The 16,631-nt window shown below is 41.6% G+C and overlaps 1 protein-coding gene across 3 annotated transcripts; it reads right to left on the reverse strand.

Annotated features, from left to right (window-relative positions):
* TMEM263 (transmembrane protein 263) lies at positions 1-13,473 on the reverse strand. 3 transcript variants are annotated; one of them, XM_060776928.2, is made up of 5 exons: positions 13,315-13,473; positions 8,480-8,516; positions 6,434-6,556; positions 3,175-3,244; positions 1-1,969 (listed from the first exon to the last, which is right to left on the reverse strand). In XM_060776928.2, exons 3-5 carry the CDS (start codon positions 6,449-6,451, stop codon positions 1,683-1,685), a joined length of 375 nt encoding a protein of 124 aa, XP_060632911.2. In that variant the 5' UTR covers positions 6,452-6,556; positions 8,480-8,516; positions 13,315-13,473; the 3' UTR covers positions 1-1,682. The 3 variants fall into 3 exon arrangements, with proteins under 3 accessions (XP_060632911.2, XP_060632915.2, XP_060632917.2); XM_060776932.2 differs by lacking the exon at positions 6,434-6,556 and having other exon boundaries at positions 13,315-13,472; XM_060776934.2 differs by lacking the exons at positions 6,434-6,556; positions 13,315-13,473 and adding an exon at positions 10,116-10,175.
* Positions 13,474-16,631: the final 3,158 nt, after the last annotated feature.

Consider the following 16,631-nt stretch of genomic DNA (forward strand, 5'->3'; position numbering starts at 1 on the left):
TCTGTTATATCAGATGGTTTAATTTATAAAATTATCATAAGTAATTCTAGACAAATTACAGCTTTTCCTCATCAGTTTTACAAAGTGACTCTGCCCACTGACCTACTGTTTAGAATCATAATCTGACCAAACGCACATTTTCCTTTTATTTTAACACACACATTTTAAGAAATACTGCATACAGAATATTCATGTGAACTTCAGCCATCTTTTACAGACTACAAAACCGCTACAGAGTCAACAAGAACATGCTGAAGAGTTTCTGAATGACTCAGAAGGGATACATCCAATTGTTCCACAGTCCACCCTCTGATTACAGTAGGACTACTTTGGAATTAATGGATTGGGAATTTGAGGCAAGAGAGTACGTATATTATACTCTATATCTTGCTAAAAAAAACCTTGGAAATGTATGTGTTACACTGATTTTATGCAAGTTGCCTAGTTATGTTAAATTTTCTTCATTTTCAGTTGGGCTGTATTTTTTTCCAAATCTGTCACGTCTATGGAAAGTTCATTACGCCCTCATACTGAAAATGACAAACAATTCCTTAACTGCTTCTTCACAGTCTCTAAATATTCTGCACCAACAATGAAACAGGTGATGTGCAAGAACAGCAGTTGCTGGGCTTAGTGCCCTATGTTCAAGCACCACATCTCAGTTAATTTCTTTTAGAGAGGAATAAACCACTAAGAAGTGTTTTTATTCCAGAGCTAAAAGTTAACCGATATAGCACAGACTGTAAACTTGGGACTTATCTTTCACTTTAAACAACCGAACAGTACAAAGGACTTCCGTTTTGCAGGTGAGAAGTAGATACCAGTTAGCTACACCTGAGATTTAGCAGTCTTTCCTCAGTCAGTATCAATAATCTTTTTTTTAAAAGTGTAAAGCTTCTTCATAGACTGCATTGAAATGAGGGACGTTACAAAATCCTTATAGATTCACGAAGTAAAAATAGATTGTTTTTCACTATAAGGCATGAATGATTTGAGTTTATATAGGACTATATATGCACATTCACTCACACACCACACATCCCTTATGACAGCAGTCACCATTCAAAGAATTAAGAGTGTATAAAAATATTTTCAAAAAGCAAAGCTATATGAAGACCCTTTTAGACAGTTCAATGATTCCTTGTTCAAGATGATACAGAAGCCAAAGACTTGTACTTAGAACATCAATATATTTATAGTACTGCAGAGGCTACCTACTAAAGGTACAATCTAGCCAAAAAGTAAGCACTCTAATGTTCAACAGAGTTCAAAGGAAGAGTTAAGCATCTATTTCAAATGCTTCCCATTGGAACCACTAGGACTTCAAAGTGCTTACCCTTTTGCTTGGTCGCTTTTTCCATTTATATTTCACATTTTTAGTTTCTAGACTGCAAAAAGATCTACAGTGAACTATTATTCAAACATGAGTCATCCTTTCAGATCTGTGCACTTGATTACATGTGTTTCAAGTGTAACATTTCACCAGATGAGTGCTTGAAAAAAAATAAAAAGTTTTAGACACTTCGACACAAAGCTGCTTCTGTCCCTTTGATGTGAACGTTATCCATACAGCTCTCAAGATGTGTGTCAAGACCTGAGGCTTTGTAGCAGTCCAAAGGTTTGCAGATTTCAAAGCCATGCAGGACATGTCCTTGACAAACAGGTCTCTTTCAGTCTCTTTGTTAGTCAGACTTGTCCTTTTTCTTCCCTGTTAAAGGCACTTTGCTTGAGATTGCAGATCCTACAGCTGAAACGCCTCCTGTGACAGCAGAAACACTTCCTTTAACCAATCCGACTCCCATCGAAGGCACAGCTGTAACTGCCGTTTTGGTCACTTCAAAGCTTTTTCCTCCTATCCATGCTACGCCACCAATTGTGGCACCCACAGCTCCCTTTGTTATGCTGAAGAGGCCACCCGTCACCCGAGAAAGCATGCCAGCCTGTTGCTGAGGATGATCTTTTAACGCATCTATGGAGGAGAAAGAACAAACTATTTACAATTCATTTGGATTGTGAATTATGAAACAGTAAAAGCAATACAATATCTGAATGTTCAGCGATATACATTGTCCTGAAAGAAGTGCTCCTCAACTTTTAACTAGATTTACAATAATTCTGACAGACAGCATGGGGTAGTTGTTTGTGGGACAAGGACATTTGAGACCAGGGTTCAAATCTCTGCTTGACCAGGGAAACCCACCGGGTGGCCTTGGGTAAGTCACACGAATAGGAAGGAAAGGACAAACTCCCTCTGAACAAATTTTGTGAAGAAAACTCCCTTCATAGATTTGTCTTTGGGTAGCTATATAACATGGGCCCCCTGGAGACACAGCGAGTCAAACCGCTGAGCTGCTGAACTTGCTCACTGAAAGGTTGGTAGTTCGAATCCAGGGAGCAGGGTGAGCTCCCACTATAAGCCCCAGCTTCTGCCAACCTAGCAGTTCAAAAACATGCAAATATGAGTAGATCAATAGGTACCACTTCTGCAGGAACGTAATGGCATTTCTTTCAGTCATGCTGGCCACATGGCCTTGGAGGTGTTTATGGACAACACCGGTTTTTTGGCTTAAAAATGGAGATAAGCATCACCCTCCCAGAAGCAGACATGTCTAGACTTAATGTCAGGGGAAACCTTTACCGCTATGTAACAACTGCATTTATTTGTAGCTCAAGAATATATGTTTAAAAAAATCTAAGAGTTATATCAATGTTAAAATGAGAAAAACCGATTCAAAAAATATAGAACAGAAAATTAGCAACATCTGCCAAATGATGAAAACCTAGATTGTTTTGGGTTGTCACTGGTCAAACATGTATTTAAAAAGACTGAATCTATTTTTAAGCATTTTCTTCCCTGGAGTCACCGTGTCTCCAAAGTAGGTCACTTTCTTTGGCACTAGATCACTTTCTGGTGTTCACCTTCCCTTATTCCCTCTCTTAATATACACAGGTTTATTGTGGCTTCTATGCCAGGGGCAGCAAATATCAGGTTTATGGGATCTACTTTGTTGAACAGAAATATTTTCAGGACCCATATTGTATCATTTGGTTCCTTAAAACTACTACAACTCAAATTCAGAAATCCATTTAGATAAAGAAATTTGAACAAATGCTCACACACTGCACTGAACACATTTAAGTTGATAAACTATTAATACATCTATTTAAATTTACCATCTGGTGGCTGATCATTAAGATATGGAGGGATTTCTTGTTCATTGTTGTCTGTTTGGTTCATGATTGCCTAAACGAGAAAGAAAAGAAAAAAACACTGGTAAGTCTTGCAAGAAGCAAAAAAACCAAACCAAACCAAACCAAAACAAAAACAAAACAAAAAACTTTGAACCTTGTAGAGACCAAAGTGTTTACTAAAATGCATCCAAGGATGGTTTTTAATTTGACCAACCTCCACTTTCCTTATGATTAACATTTTAGTGGCCAGACTTACAGACCTATAATTTTAATGCGTTGAGAATAACTGGTAAGGTGGCCTTATCTGCTCTCCCCTTTTTACTGTTTTCTGTTCTCATATGCCCAATAAAGGATTTTGGAGGTAGCTGTTGTTTGTCTTGCCTGCTGCAGGCCAACACAAAGCTGCAGTAGAGGTTTCCCAGCTAGACGATTTTTTCCACATTGTTTATGACAGACATTCTGCTATCAAAAGTGTTTCACTAGCCCACTTTCACCATCTTCCCAGTGTTGCTGTTGCTAAAAGAATGTCGAACTAGACAGAGGACACAGAGAAAAGAGGTTGGCTAGGCATAAAAGGATTTTGGAAAAGGTAGCTTATTTTTCAGAGGCTTTGTTAACTGGAGGAGCCACCGGTGGTGGAGTTGGTTAAACCGCTGAGCTGCTGAACTTGCTGACTGAAAAGTCGCTGGTTCAAATCCAGGGAGCGGGGTGAACTCTTGCTGTTGGCCTCAGCTTCTGCCAAACTAGCAGTTCAAAAGCATGTAAATGTGAGTAGATCAATAGGTACCGCTCCAGTGGGAAGGTAACAGTGCTCTATGCAGTCATGCCAGGCACATGACCTTGGAGATGTCTACGGACAACGCTGGCTCTTCGGCTTAGAAATGGAGATGAGCACCAACCCCCAGAGTCAGACACAAATGGACTTAAAGTCAGGGAAAAACCTTTACCTTTACCTTGTTAACTGGAGCATGACTGTATATAAAAATAACTTTTTATGAAGTTGATATTTTATACATTTCAGAAAAAGAAGTGTTACAGCTTACTCCTAACACTAGTCCATGAATTTTGGGAGTACAAGGTACTGTTACAGTCCAGAGTCATAAAACGATTTTAGACACAAATTAATTTATGTCAGTCAGTAATACCATATGCTACATTTAATCTTTTCTGGAAACTAGACACAAGTAATACGACTTAATTTTTAAAAGATCGAACAAAATATTATTGGACAGTATGGAAATCTTATGCCTGGTTTATAAGGACAGCAAATGAGGAGAAAGCAACATTATCCGAGATTACATGAGCATTATGATAAGAAAGCATTGCAGCTTAGAATGATGCATCAGCAGCCATGCTAAACAGTTGACAAAAATGCAAGTCCGATAAAAGCCAGAGCTTCTTGGAGAGGCTTGGTGGGTCTATAATGATCAGTGTGAACCAACTTCTGAGAAAGAGGTTATGATATTATGATTTTTAATTTTACTAAGCTATAAATCAAATTCCAGAATCAGTATTTTGTTCAAGATTTCTTATTCAGAAAGATGATGTGATGTAGTAGTCTGCGCGTTGGATTACGACTCTGGAGACAAGGGTTCAAATCCCTGTTTAACCATAGAAACCCATTGGGTGACCTTGGGCAAAATATACTTTTAGCCTAGGAAGGCAAATCCCCTCTAAACAAATCTTGCCAAGAAGATTCCATGATAGGTTGTCCTTACGATTGCCATAAGTTGGAAACATCCGGAAGGCACACAAGATGACTGTTCAGTTGACAGATTAATATTTCCCTAGAATTAAACAATATGATGCAAATGTTGCACTGAGAATACTGCTACACATGAAAAATGATGAATAATAAGTGGGACTTTACAAATTATTTAATACAGAAGTTAAATTTACATTGCAAGCTTATTATTAAGGGCAAAGACACATTAATTTTGAATAGTGACATTTAGCTTATCTAGCGTTTTAAGGACTGCTTATTGTTTTAACTGCTTATTGTTTCTTTTTTCCCTATTGCTTCCTTTTTTTGGCCCCAGATGATGCCTGTGGTGAACTGTCTGTTAATGTCTCCTTCTGAATTTGCTCCTTGTGACAATAGTATCTCAGTTTGGTCCTTCCTAGATGCTCTTCACAGAAACATTATTTACAATGGTACTAATGAAGCGAACAGAAAAGCACAGTGTGAATTCAGCATATCAAACAAGATGAATCTCATCAAAGTTAGTCAAAATGTAGAGGCCCCTTAACATCACTCTATATTTTGGCCTGGTGCCCTTGGAAGCTGTGTATCTGAAGAACACATAGCCTTGGAGCAATTGCAGTATCTAGTTCCAACAAGATCTATTTTATTATTGAAATAGAAAATTATCCCTTTATATAATTAATGATAGATCTTCCTGCAAATATGATGAAAATGTTGCAGCTGTTTTTTATCAGATGGGAAGTAATGATAGCATTATCAGGGTCCAGAAATGTTGATATATCCTGTGGTCCCAGAAAAGGAGATCTGTCATCTATCCCAAACAAATGTTTCATCTCAAATGAACATGTGTTTTCTGGCCTTGGGTATTATGTGATATCTTTGATTCTAAATCCACAAACATAGGATAGGGGTCATGTTTTAATAGCCTAAAATACATTGGAATTCTCAGTGGGGCCAAAAGTCACTCAAGGTATTTATTTCCATGTGGATAAGGCTTCAAATATGAAAATATGCAGATGACACAAAGTCTAAATATAATTAAATGCCATACTGTTGGCCCTCGATTTCCACAAGTTTAACCAACCATGGCACAACGTTTTTAATTCAGGAAAGCAAAGTTTAATTTTGCCATTTTATATAAGAGGTACCATTTTACTATACTGTTGCATGCTATACTTGAGCATCCAAGGAATTTAATATCCACAAAGGTTCTGGAACCAAACCTCAGTAGATAGTAAGGGTCCATTGTGTCGATTTTCTAAATATTCTGCAACCTGATCGAATGCCTGCAAACATGAGGCAGGGCTTGTAGAGCAAGCCTCTATTAAAAATAGTGTAGTAGCAGCAGCAGCAAGCCCAAGCCACCAGATATACCACATGTGATGGAAGCTCCTTCTTTGGAGGCTTTTAAATAGGGGCTGGATGGCCATCTGTCAGGGGTACTTGGTGCTTTTCCTGCATGGCAGGAGGTTGGACTAGATGGCCCATCTAGTCTCTTCCAATTCCGTTATTCTATGATTCTTCAGGCTCACTCACCTCTTGGGAGCTCGCCATCACCTACACTGCTGCCCTATACCATTTTAATAGGACTTGAGCTTGCGTATTTATAGGCATCCACAGGGGGCCTGGAGTCAGTCTCCCATGGAAACCAAGGGCGCACTGTAATTAAATGAGAGCATCTATTAATATAGAGAGGTGGAGATGATAGAACTTGACAATAACAATATCTCAATTTAACAAATAAATAAGTAGCACATGCCTAGTTGGGTTCATTATCTCTGAGAAATGCTACTGAGTCCATTCAAGATATATATCGTAGACTATGTGGAGTCTTGACAATGTGTTTCATAATGAGGTAATGGTTGATCTGCTGATGATAAGTGGATGACTCCTCTCATCTCTGTGCACCATTCAACGCGTTTATTAAAAAAAGTTAGCAAGCCATTTTTGCTGCATAATACAAACAACATGTATGCATACATATATTGTTATGCAGCTCCAACAACACTTGTTATTGTAAATATCAAATTGCAAACAGAAAATAAGGAAAGAAGCTTAAAATAATGAATACATAAAAATAGAACACATTAAATCAGTTGTTACCAAACAAATTATACAATAAAACAGCTAAGGTTATTGCAGAAATTTTGCAATCATTCAAGTATCTATAATTGTGTATATGCACAAAGTGGAAGGCTGCAGCAAAAGCTTAAATATTGAGCATACCTAAGTTGCCTGACTAGTTTCCTACATGTAATATCCCTACACATAAACCTGCATGAAGCCAGCACATTTTCATATAAGTCTAGACAAACTGTTATTTTACTAGAGTAGTGTGCCGTATATTTGAAATTCTCATCATATCCCTATGTATATGTATGTATCATCCATGACAGTGCAAAAGCAGATAGAATGGAATTTCTTTGACAATGATAACTTAAGTCACTCATTTCATTTAAAAGGTGTTTCCATTTTATCAATACACTGTCTCTTCACAAACCATAATTGGGTCAAATCTGCTATTAACTCATTAAGAACCAAGAGGAAACTCAATATCTCTGTCTAAAATCTTCCCTCATCTTTAATATCCACAATATACGGAGATTACAAAAATCCTACAAAGTAGGTTTGAAAGGATTAGAAAACAAATGTGAGATTTTCAGAGCATTAAGAAAGTACCATGTAAATCTCAAATATTATTACTATATTATGAATAAGCAATGACGGTTGAATCCGGGGAGTGGGGTGAGTTCCCGCTGTTAGCCCCAGTTTCTGTCAACCTAGCAGTTCAAAAACATGCAAATGTGAGTAGATCAGTAGGTACCGCTTCAGGGGGAAGATAATGGTGCTCCATGCAGTCATGCCTGCCACATGACCTTGGAGGTGTCTACAGACAACACCAGCTCTTTGGCTTAGAAATGGAGATGACTACCACACCTCAGAGTCAGACACAACTAGAGTAATTTCAAGGGAAAACCTTTACTTTTTAATGACTATTTTAAATAACCTGGCAGTTTTTAATGTCCTACATTAGCAGCAGAGTAGTTTTAATCATATGGATAGGTAAATTTAATAGAATGCCATGCAATAATACAAACATTATACCTAAGAGTTCTCAAAATTTGTTAACCGTTCCACTGCAAAACACTACAGCATAGATGACAACATAGCTAGACCATATGCAACATGCAAATAAACATAAAGGCTCATTTCACAATTAGAAGTAAAATTCTACCAAAATCCTTCAAATGAGATTTCAAAACTATGTGACATTGTGTTTATAATCTAGTAGTGCTAAATAGGGGAATGAGGCCAGGATATAGAATGAAGCACTATGCCCTTGAAATGATCTGTTTTGGTAGGAATGTGCTCTGGTTGAAGACTGATGCACAAATTTCCAGTCCTCCTATCAGGCAAATTTTTGCCATAGAAGAATAAGAGTTGTTACTCTTCTTCAAAGCAGATAGACTTTCCCATTGGAAATGTCTCTCTCTGGCTTCATCTTCCCTGTCCCAATTTACTCTTTTTCATATGCTGTAGAATTTACTAATATATACATATTTGAGATGGAGAAATACTTACCAACTGTTACTTCATCCACAACTCCTACTGTAAATTTCTATATCAAACATAAGAAAGAAATGTTCTTGTTAGCATTATATACAAGTTTCTCAGAGTGACAGTGTAAAATATAACTCAGCTGCAGAACACAGTCATCTGAAAAAAAGTTATTTATGTGTTTTGCAAAGAATTTTAATTAATTAAATAGTTTAATTAATTAATGTAAAGCTGTTGAACTATAAATTAAAATATTTTACAATAATAGCTTTCACAAATAGGTTCTTACACTCCACCTCTATAAACCAAGCCAGACTTAACTAAGGAGAGGTACTTGTAGTTCAGTCAATAGCACGTACCTACATCATGGGCTGAGAAAATCAAGAGAAAGTGGAAACTACTGCACAAGAACTGTAAAGCCAAATGGCATGGGATGGTGGTGGCCCTCATTAGTGTTCAATAATGGAAATCTAGATAAGTCTACCTCCCACTGTGCTGACAGCAAGGAGGGGCAAGGCTGCCTTGCCAACATTTGAATCATCTTTTGAAAACAAGGCTTTGAATTATTTGTTGTCATTGTGTGCCTTCAAGTCATTTCCAATTTATGGTGATACTAAGGTAAGTGCATCATGGAGATTTCCCGGCATGACCTGTTCAAAGGAGTTTTGTCCGTCTCCCTCTGAGGCTGAGAGAGTGACTAGTCCAAGATCAAACAGTGAGCACTAGTTTAACATCCCAAACAAACTGGCTTTCATCTGAAAAATAACTCTATATATTTGGTATTACTGTATAGAATAGCTAAGGGTTATCCTGTCCTTTAAGGCTGCATCTACACTGTAGAATTACTGCAGTCTGACATCACTTTAATTGCCATAGTTCAAAACTATGGAATTCTAGGAGTAGTAGTTGGGTAAAGCACCAGCACTCTGGCAGAGGTGGCTAAAGACTTGTAACACTACAACTCCCATGATTCCATAGTACTCAGCTATAGCAATTAAAGTGGTGCCAAACTGATTTAATTCTACAATGCAGAGGCACACTAAGTAAAGACATCTACCACAAACCTTATCCTCCGCATGCAGACAGACTTTTCAATAAGACATGTAATACTATCAAAGTATGGAGCAGATACTTTAGGAACAACAGTATACATCTATTTACTTTTATTCTGCATACAAACTCAGATGCAATGTTAACTTTTAGAATACAGCATTGTTAATCCAGATAACCACTCTTTGAATACGGAGAATGGTGTAGGCCTCCACAAATGTCTATAAGCAGCACTTGGGGCATAACTGCTCCTCTTATATGAAGCTGTAAATAGGAATCCTGCAGATACAAAGAGAGAGTTGATCGGAGGAGTGACGTGGCAGCAGAGGCCGGGATGTAACCTGGAGCCATACTGCTGTTGACGTCCTGCCCTGCTTTCTTTTCCCCACCCCCTCAAGGGAGCTTCCACGTTGGACATAATGCTCCCTTTTTAAAGAGAACGTACTTCACATCTCCTACTAGAAACACACTGGCTACGCCTACCTTCAATCTTCTGCCTCCATTTGTGGGCTCTCATGCCATTTGTACACTCCAGAGTCATAGCTATCTAGCTGTTTTTATTCCAATGAGTGGTTTAAATGGGATACAAAGGCTTAGGGATTTTATTTACCTCTGTCATGCCTGCTTTGCACCATCGGAGCTGTGACAGTCCTGCAGAAATAGCCTGCCAAGGGAAGGGTGGCATATATTTCTCTGCTGGGGTGTCTAGATATAACAACAGAATTCTGGGAACTTCTGGTATATTGCATATAATCCTTTATACACTTGTACATAACTCCTCATCCACTTGTATACAATCCCTCATCCACTGGCATATAATTCCTCACTCACATGGTGACAGATTTTGAGTCAATTTCAAGTTTACAAATGCCATCCTAAGCAATCCTGCAGAGTGAGATTTATGCCTGAGAATTATATGAATAGAGTTGCTCCATAAATAACATTATAGGGAAGATGAACAACAGCTCCTCCTGAGCAACCCCTCACCCTTGCATATAACCCCTCATCACTGCATTTAAATATTTAGGGATGTTCCATAGATAATGTTATAGGGAAGGAGAGCAACAACTCCATAAATAGGAAAAAAAAGAACAGCTTCTCCTAGGCAACCCTACTCTCACTTATTCCAATATAAACACTTTATTTATTCTCCACTTGTATACAACCTCTCATTCAAAATCAAAACCCCTCATCCACATGCTGACAGGTAGATTTTGAGTCAATTCCAAGTTTACGAATGTCATCCTAAGCAACCACTCATGCCGACTGGGATTTATGCCTGGGAATCACACTCATAGGATTGCTCTATAAATAATGTTATAGGAAAGATGAACAACAGCTCCTCATCCTTGCATATAACCCTCATCCATTTGCTTATAACGCCTTATCCACATGCTGACAGGTACATTTTGGATCACTTTCAAGTTTAAGAATGTCATCCTCATCCTGCTGAGTGGGATTTACTCTTGGGAATTACATGCACAGGATTGCTACTCCATAAATAAGGGAAAAGAAGAGCTCCTCCTAGGCAACCCTACACTCACTTATTCCCATAGAATCCACCATCCACTTGTATATAACCCCTCATCCTTGCATTTAATCCCTTGTTAACTTGGATGCAACCCTTCAGCCACTTGCATTCAATTATTGAGGACTGATCCACAAATAACATTATGGGGAAGAAGAACAACAGCTCCTCCTAGGCAACTCTACACTCACTTACTCATCCACATAACCCCTCATCCATTTATATATAACCCCTCATCTTTGCATATAACCATTTGCCTTCAATTATTTAGGGTTGATCCATAAATACTGTTATAGGGAAGAAGAACAGTTCCTGCTAAACAACCCTACATTTGCCTATTCCCATATCCTTGCATATAACCCTTCATCCATTTGCCCTTAATAATTTTGGGTTGATCCATAAATAACATTACAGGAAAGAAGAACACTTCCTCCTAAGCAACCCTACACTCACTTATTCCCATATAACCCCTCATCCATTTCTATAATCCTTCATCCATTTGCTCTTAATAATTTAGGGATGCTCCATAAATAATGTCACAGGGAAGAATAACACTCCTCCTAAGAACCCTACATTCACCTTTCCCCATATAACCTTTCATCCTTGCATATAACCCTTCATCCATCTGCTCTTAATAATTTAGGGTCAATCCATATATAACATTACAGGAAAGAAGAAGACCTCCTCCTAAGCAACCCTACACTCACCTATTCACATATCCCTGAATCTATTTCCCCTTAATAATTTAAGATTGCTCCATAAACAATGTTATAGGGAAGAACACATCCTCCTAAGCAACCCTACACTCATCTCTTCCCCTATAACCCCGCATCCTTGAATATAATCCATTACACTCATCTTTTCCCATATAACCCTTCATCCATTAGCCCTTAATAATTTAGGGTTAATCCATAAATAACATTATAGTAAACACCTCCTCCTAAGGAACCCTCCACTCACCTATTCCCATATAACCCCCATCCTCATCCTTGCATATAACCATTTAAGGTTGCTCCATAAATAACATTACAGAGAAAAAGACCTCCTCCTAAGCAACCCTACACTCATCTCATCCTTACATACAATCCTTCACCCATTTGCCCTTAATCATTTAGGGTTCCTCCATAAATAATATTATAGGGAACACCTCCTCCTATGAAACCCAACACTCACCTCATCCTTGTATATAACCCTTCATCCATTTGCCCTTAATCATTTAGGTTTAACCCATAAATAACATTATAGGGTACACCTCCTCCTAAGCAACCCTACACTCACCTCATCCTTGTATATAACCCTTCATCCATTTGCCCTATATATTTTAGGGTTGATCCATATATAACATTACAGGGAAGAAGAAGAAGACCTCCTCCTAAGGAACCTTACACTCGCCTCTTCCCATATAACCATAATCCTTGCATATAACCCTTCTTCATCCATTTGCCCTTAATAATTTAGAGTTGCTCCATAAACAACGTTATAGGGAAAAAGAAGACCTCCTTCTAAGGAACCCTACACTCACCTCTTCCCATATAACCCCTCATCCTTGCATTTAACCTTTCTTCATCAATTTGCCCTTAATAATTTAGGGTTAATCCATATATAATATGGATTAATCCTATGGATGGAGAAGAAGACCTCCTCCTAAAGAACCCTACACTCACCTCTCCCCATATAACTTCTCCTCCTTGCATATAACCCTTCTTCATCCATTTGCCCTTAATAATTTAGGGTTGCTCCATAAACAACGTTATAGAGAAAAAGAAGACCTCCTCCTAAGGAACCCTACACTCACCTCTTCCCATATAACCATAATCCTTGCATATAACCCTTCTTCATCCATTTTCCCTTAATAATTTAGGGTTAATCCATGTATAACATTACAGGGAAGAAGAAGACCTCCTCCTAAGGAACCCTACACTCACCGTTTCCCATATAACTCTTCATCTATTTGACTTTAAGGGCTGCTCCATAAACAATAGGAAAGAGGAAGAAGGAGGCCTCCTAGGCAACCCTATACACTCCCCTCTTCCCAGATAACCCTTCCTGCTTGCATCCATTTATTTGCCTTTAAGGGCTGCTCCATCAACGACGTTCCAGGGAGGAAGAAGAGCAGCATAAATAACAACCGAGAGACATTCAAGACCTCATTCAAGGGAATTAGGGGGAAGGGGGGGGGGGGGAGAGACTTCCCTCCCTCCATCTCTGCCTTGTCCCTCTTTGGGCGACCTTGCGGGGCTCCCAATGGAGAGGGGGAGACTAGGCCGCGCTTCGCCCTCACCTCTCTCTCCCACTCTCACTCTCTTCCTGCGTTGCGTTCCGCTCGGCGGCTCCAGTCCGTGCCTCTCTCTCTCTCTCTCTCGGTCTCGGTCCACGAAGCGGCCTCCTCCTCCCGCGGCTTGCTTGCCGACGTGGCGCCCGACGCACCTCGCCCTGCCCCCGCCCGCAAAGCCCGCCCACTTGCCTGCCTCAGGCCGCCCCCTCCCAACGCTGATGCTGATGCTGCTACTACTACGAGGGGCGCTCCTCCGCTGCAGGCCCCAACTGCCTCTGAATCCCTGCCAAGGAGCAGGAAAGGGGCCCAGCGCGGGGGATCAGGGTGTTGGTTAAGGGTGCCTCTACACAGGAGAACTGAGGCAGTTTGACACCGCTTTAACCACCATGGCTCAATGCTCTGGAGTCCTAGGAGCTGCAGTTTGGTGAAGCATAGAATCATAGAATCTGTACAAGGACCAAGTAGCAACAGTCAGAACTGACCACGGAACAACAGACTGGTTCAAGATTGGGAAAGGCGTACGGCAAGGCTGCATCCTCTCACCCAACCTTTTTAACTTGTATGCAGAACACATCATGCAATGTGCGGGGCTGGATGAATGCAAAGCTGGGGTGAAAATTGCTGGAAGAAACATTAACAACCTCAGGTATGCAGATGACACCACTCTGATGGCCGAAAGCGAGGAGGAGCTGAGGAGCCTTCTAATCAAGGTGAAAGAAGAAAGCACCAAAGCTGGGTTGCAAAAAACCAAGATTATGGCAACAAGAATGATTGACAACTGGGAAATAGAGGGAGAAAACGTGGAGGCCGTGACAGACTTTGTATTTCTAGGCACAAAGATTACTGCAGACGCAGACTGTGGCCAGGAAATCAGAAGACGCTTACTTCTTGGGAGGAGAGCAATGCCCAGTCTCGATAAAATAGTAAAGAGTAGAGACATCAGACTGGCAACAAAGATCCATTGCCTAGTCAAAGCCATGGTATTCCCTGTAGTCACCTGCAGATGTGAGAGCTGGACCTTAGGGAAGGCTGAGCGAAGGAAGATAGATGCTTTTGAGCTGTGGGGCTGGAGGAAAGTTCTGAGAGTGCCTTGGACTGCGAGAAGATCCAACCAGTCCATCCTCCAGGAAATAAAGCCCGACTACTCATTGGAGAGAAGGATATTAGAGGCAAAGTTGAAGTACTTTGGCCACATCATGAGGAGACAGCAAAGCCTAGAGAAGACAATTATGCTGGGGAAAGTGGAAGGGAAAAGGAAGAGGGGCTGACCAAGGGCAAGATGGATGGATGGCATCCTTGAAGTGACTGGACTGACCTTGAAGGAGCTGGGGGTGGTGACGGCCGACAAGGATCTCTGGCGTGGGCTGGTCCATGAGGTCACAAAGAGTCGGAGACGACTGAACGAATGAACAACAACAAAGAATCATAGAATCAAAGAGTTGGAAGAGACCTCATGGGCCATCCAGTCCAACCCCCTGCCAAGAAGCAGGAATATTGGATTCAAATCACCCCTGACACATGGCCATCCAGCCTCTGTTTAAAAGCTGCCAAAGAAGGAGCCTCCACCACACTCCGGGGCAGAGAGTTCCACTGCTGAACGGCTCTCACAGTCAGGAAGTTCTTCCTCATGTTCAGATGGAATCTCCTGTCTTGTAGTTTGAAGCCATTGTTCCGTGTCCTAGTCTCCAGGGAAGCAGAAAACAAGCTTGCTCCCTCCTCCCTGTGGCTTCCTCCCACATATTTATACATGGCTATCATATCTCCTCTCAGCCTTCTCTTCTTCAAGCTAAACATGCCCAGATCCTTAAGCCGCTCCTCATAGGACTTGTTCTCCAGACCCTTGATATTTTAGTACATTTCAGTCTTGTGCCCTCCATTCATGCCTCTTCAAATTCTGCAGCACTGCTGGTCACAGCACCAGGACTCCTTAGCAGAGTAGGCTGAAGATGCTACAAGAGGCCTGAGCCAACTTGGGCCCTCCCTCCAGGTATTTTGGACTCCAACTCCCAGCATTCCTAACAGCCTAAGGCCCCTTCCATTTCCCCCTCAGCAAATTAAGGGGCCAGAGGCTGTTAGGAATGGTGGGAGTTGAAGTCCAAAACACCTGGAGGCAAGGCCCAAGCTGGCCAAGGCCTGTGATACACAATACTGCTGTGTTGATGGACTTAAGTGGCTGAGGGGGGAAAGGAAAGGGCCCAAGGCGGTTAGGAATGGTGGGAGTTGAAGTCCAAAACACCTGGAGGGAGGGCCCAAGCTGGCCCAGGCCTGGGATACACAATACTGCTGTGTTGATGGGCTTAAGTGGCTGAGGGGGGAAAGGAAAGGGCCCGAAGCGGTTAGGAATGGTGGGAGTTGAAGTCCAAAACACCTGGAGGGAAGGCCCAAGCTGGCCAAGGCCTGGGATACACAATACTGCTGTGTTGATGGGCTTAAGTGGCTGAGGGGGGAAAGGAAAGGGCCCGAAGCGGTTAGGAATGGTGGGAGTTGAAGTCCAAAACACCTGGAGGGAAGGCCCAAGCTAGCCCAGGCCTGGGATACACAATACTGCTGTGTTGATGGGCTTAAGTGGCTGAGGGGGGAAAGGAAAGGGCCCGAAGCGGTTAGGAATGGTGGAAGTTGAAGTCCAAAACACCTGGAGGCAAGGCCCAAGCTGGCCAAGGCCTGTGATACACAATACTGCTGTGTTGATGGACTTAAGTGGCTGAGGGGGGAAAGGAAAGGGCCCAAGGCGGTTAGGAATGGTGGGAGTTGAAGTCCAAAACACCTGGAGGGAGGGCCCAAGCTGGCCCAGGCCTGGGATACACAATACTGCTGTGTTGATGGGCTTAAGTGGCTGAGGGGGGAAAGGAAAGGGCCCGAAGCGGTTAGGAATGGTGGGAGTTGAAGTCCAAAACACCTGGAGGCAAGGCCCAAGCTAGCCCAGGCCTGGGATACACAATACTGCTGTATTGATGGGCTTAAGTGGCTGAGGGGGGAAAGGAAAGGGCCCGAAGCGGTTAGGAATGGTGGGAGTTGAAGTCCAAAACACCTGGAGGGAAGGCCCAAGCTGGCCAAGGCCTGAGGTCCACAATACTGATGTGTTGGTGGGCTTAAGTGGCTGAGGGGGGAAAGGAAAGGGCCCAAGGCGGTTAGGAATGGTGGGAGTTGAAGTCCAAAACACCTGGAGGGAGGGCCCAAGCTGGCCCAGGCCTGGGATACACAATACTGCTATATTGATGGGCTTAAGTGGCTGAGGGGGGAAAGGAAAGGGCCCAAGGCAGTTAGGAATAGTGGGAGTTGAAGTCCAAAACACCTGGAGGGAAGGCCCAGGTTGGCCCAGGCCT

The sequence above is a fragment of the Anolis sagrei genome, chromosome 5, assembly GCF_037176765.1.
Source record: "Anolis sagrei isolate rAnoSag1 chromosome 5, rAnoSag1.mat, whole genome shotgun sequence".
NCBI lineage: Eukaryota > Metazoa > Chordata > Lepidosauria > Squamata > Dactyloidae > Anolis > Anolis sagrei.

Excerpts from the sequence above, each read along its gene's own strand:
- TMEM263 (XM_060776928.2), bottom strand. Across the intron at positions 1,970-3,174 it reads TAATGATCAGCCACCAGATG|ATGCGTTAAAAGATCATCCT; the intron begins GTAAATTTAAAT and ends TCTCCTCCATAG.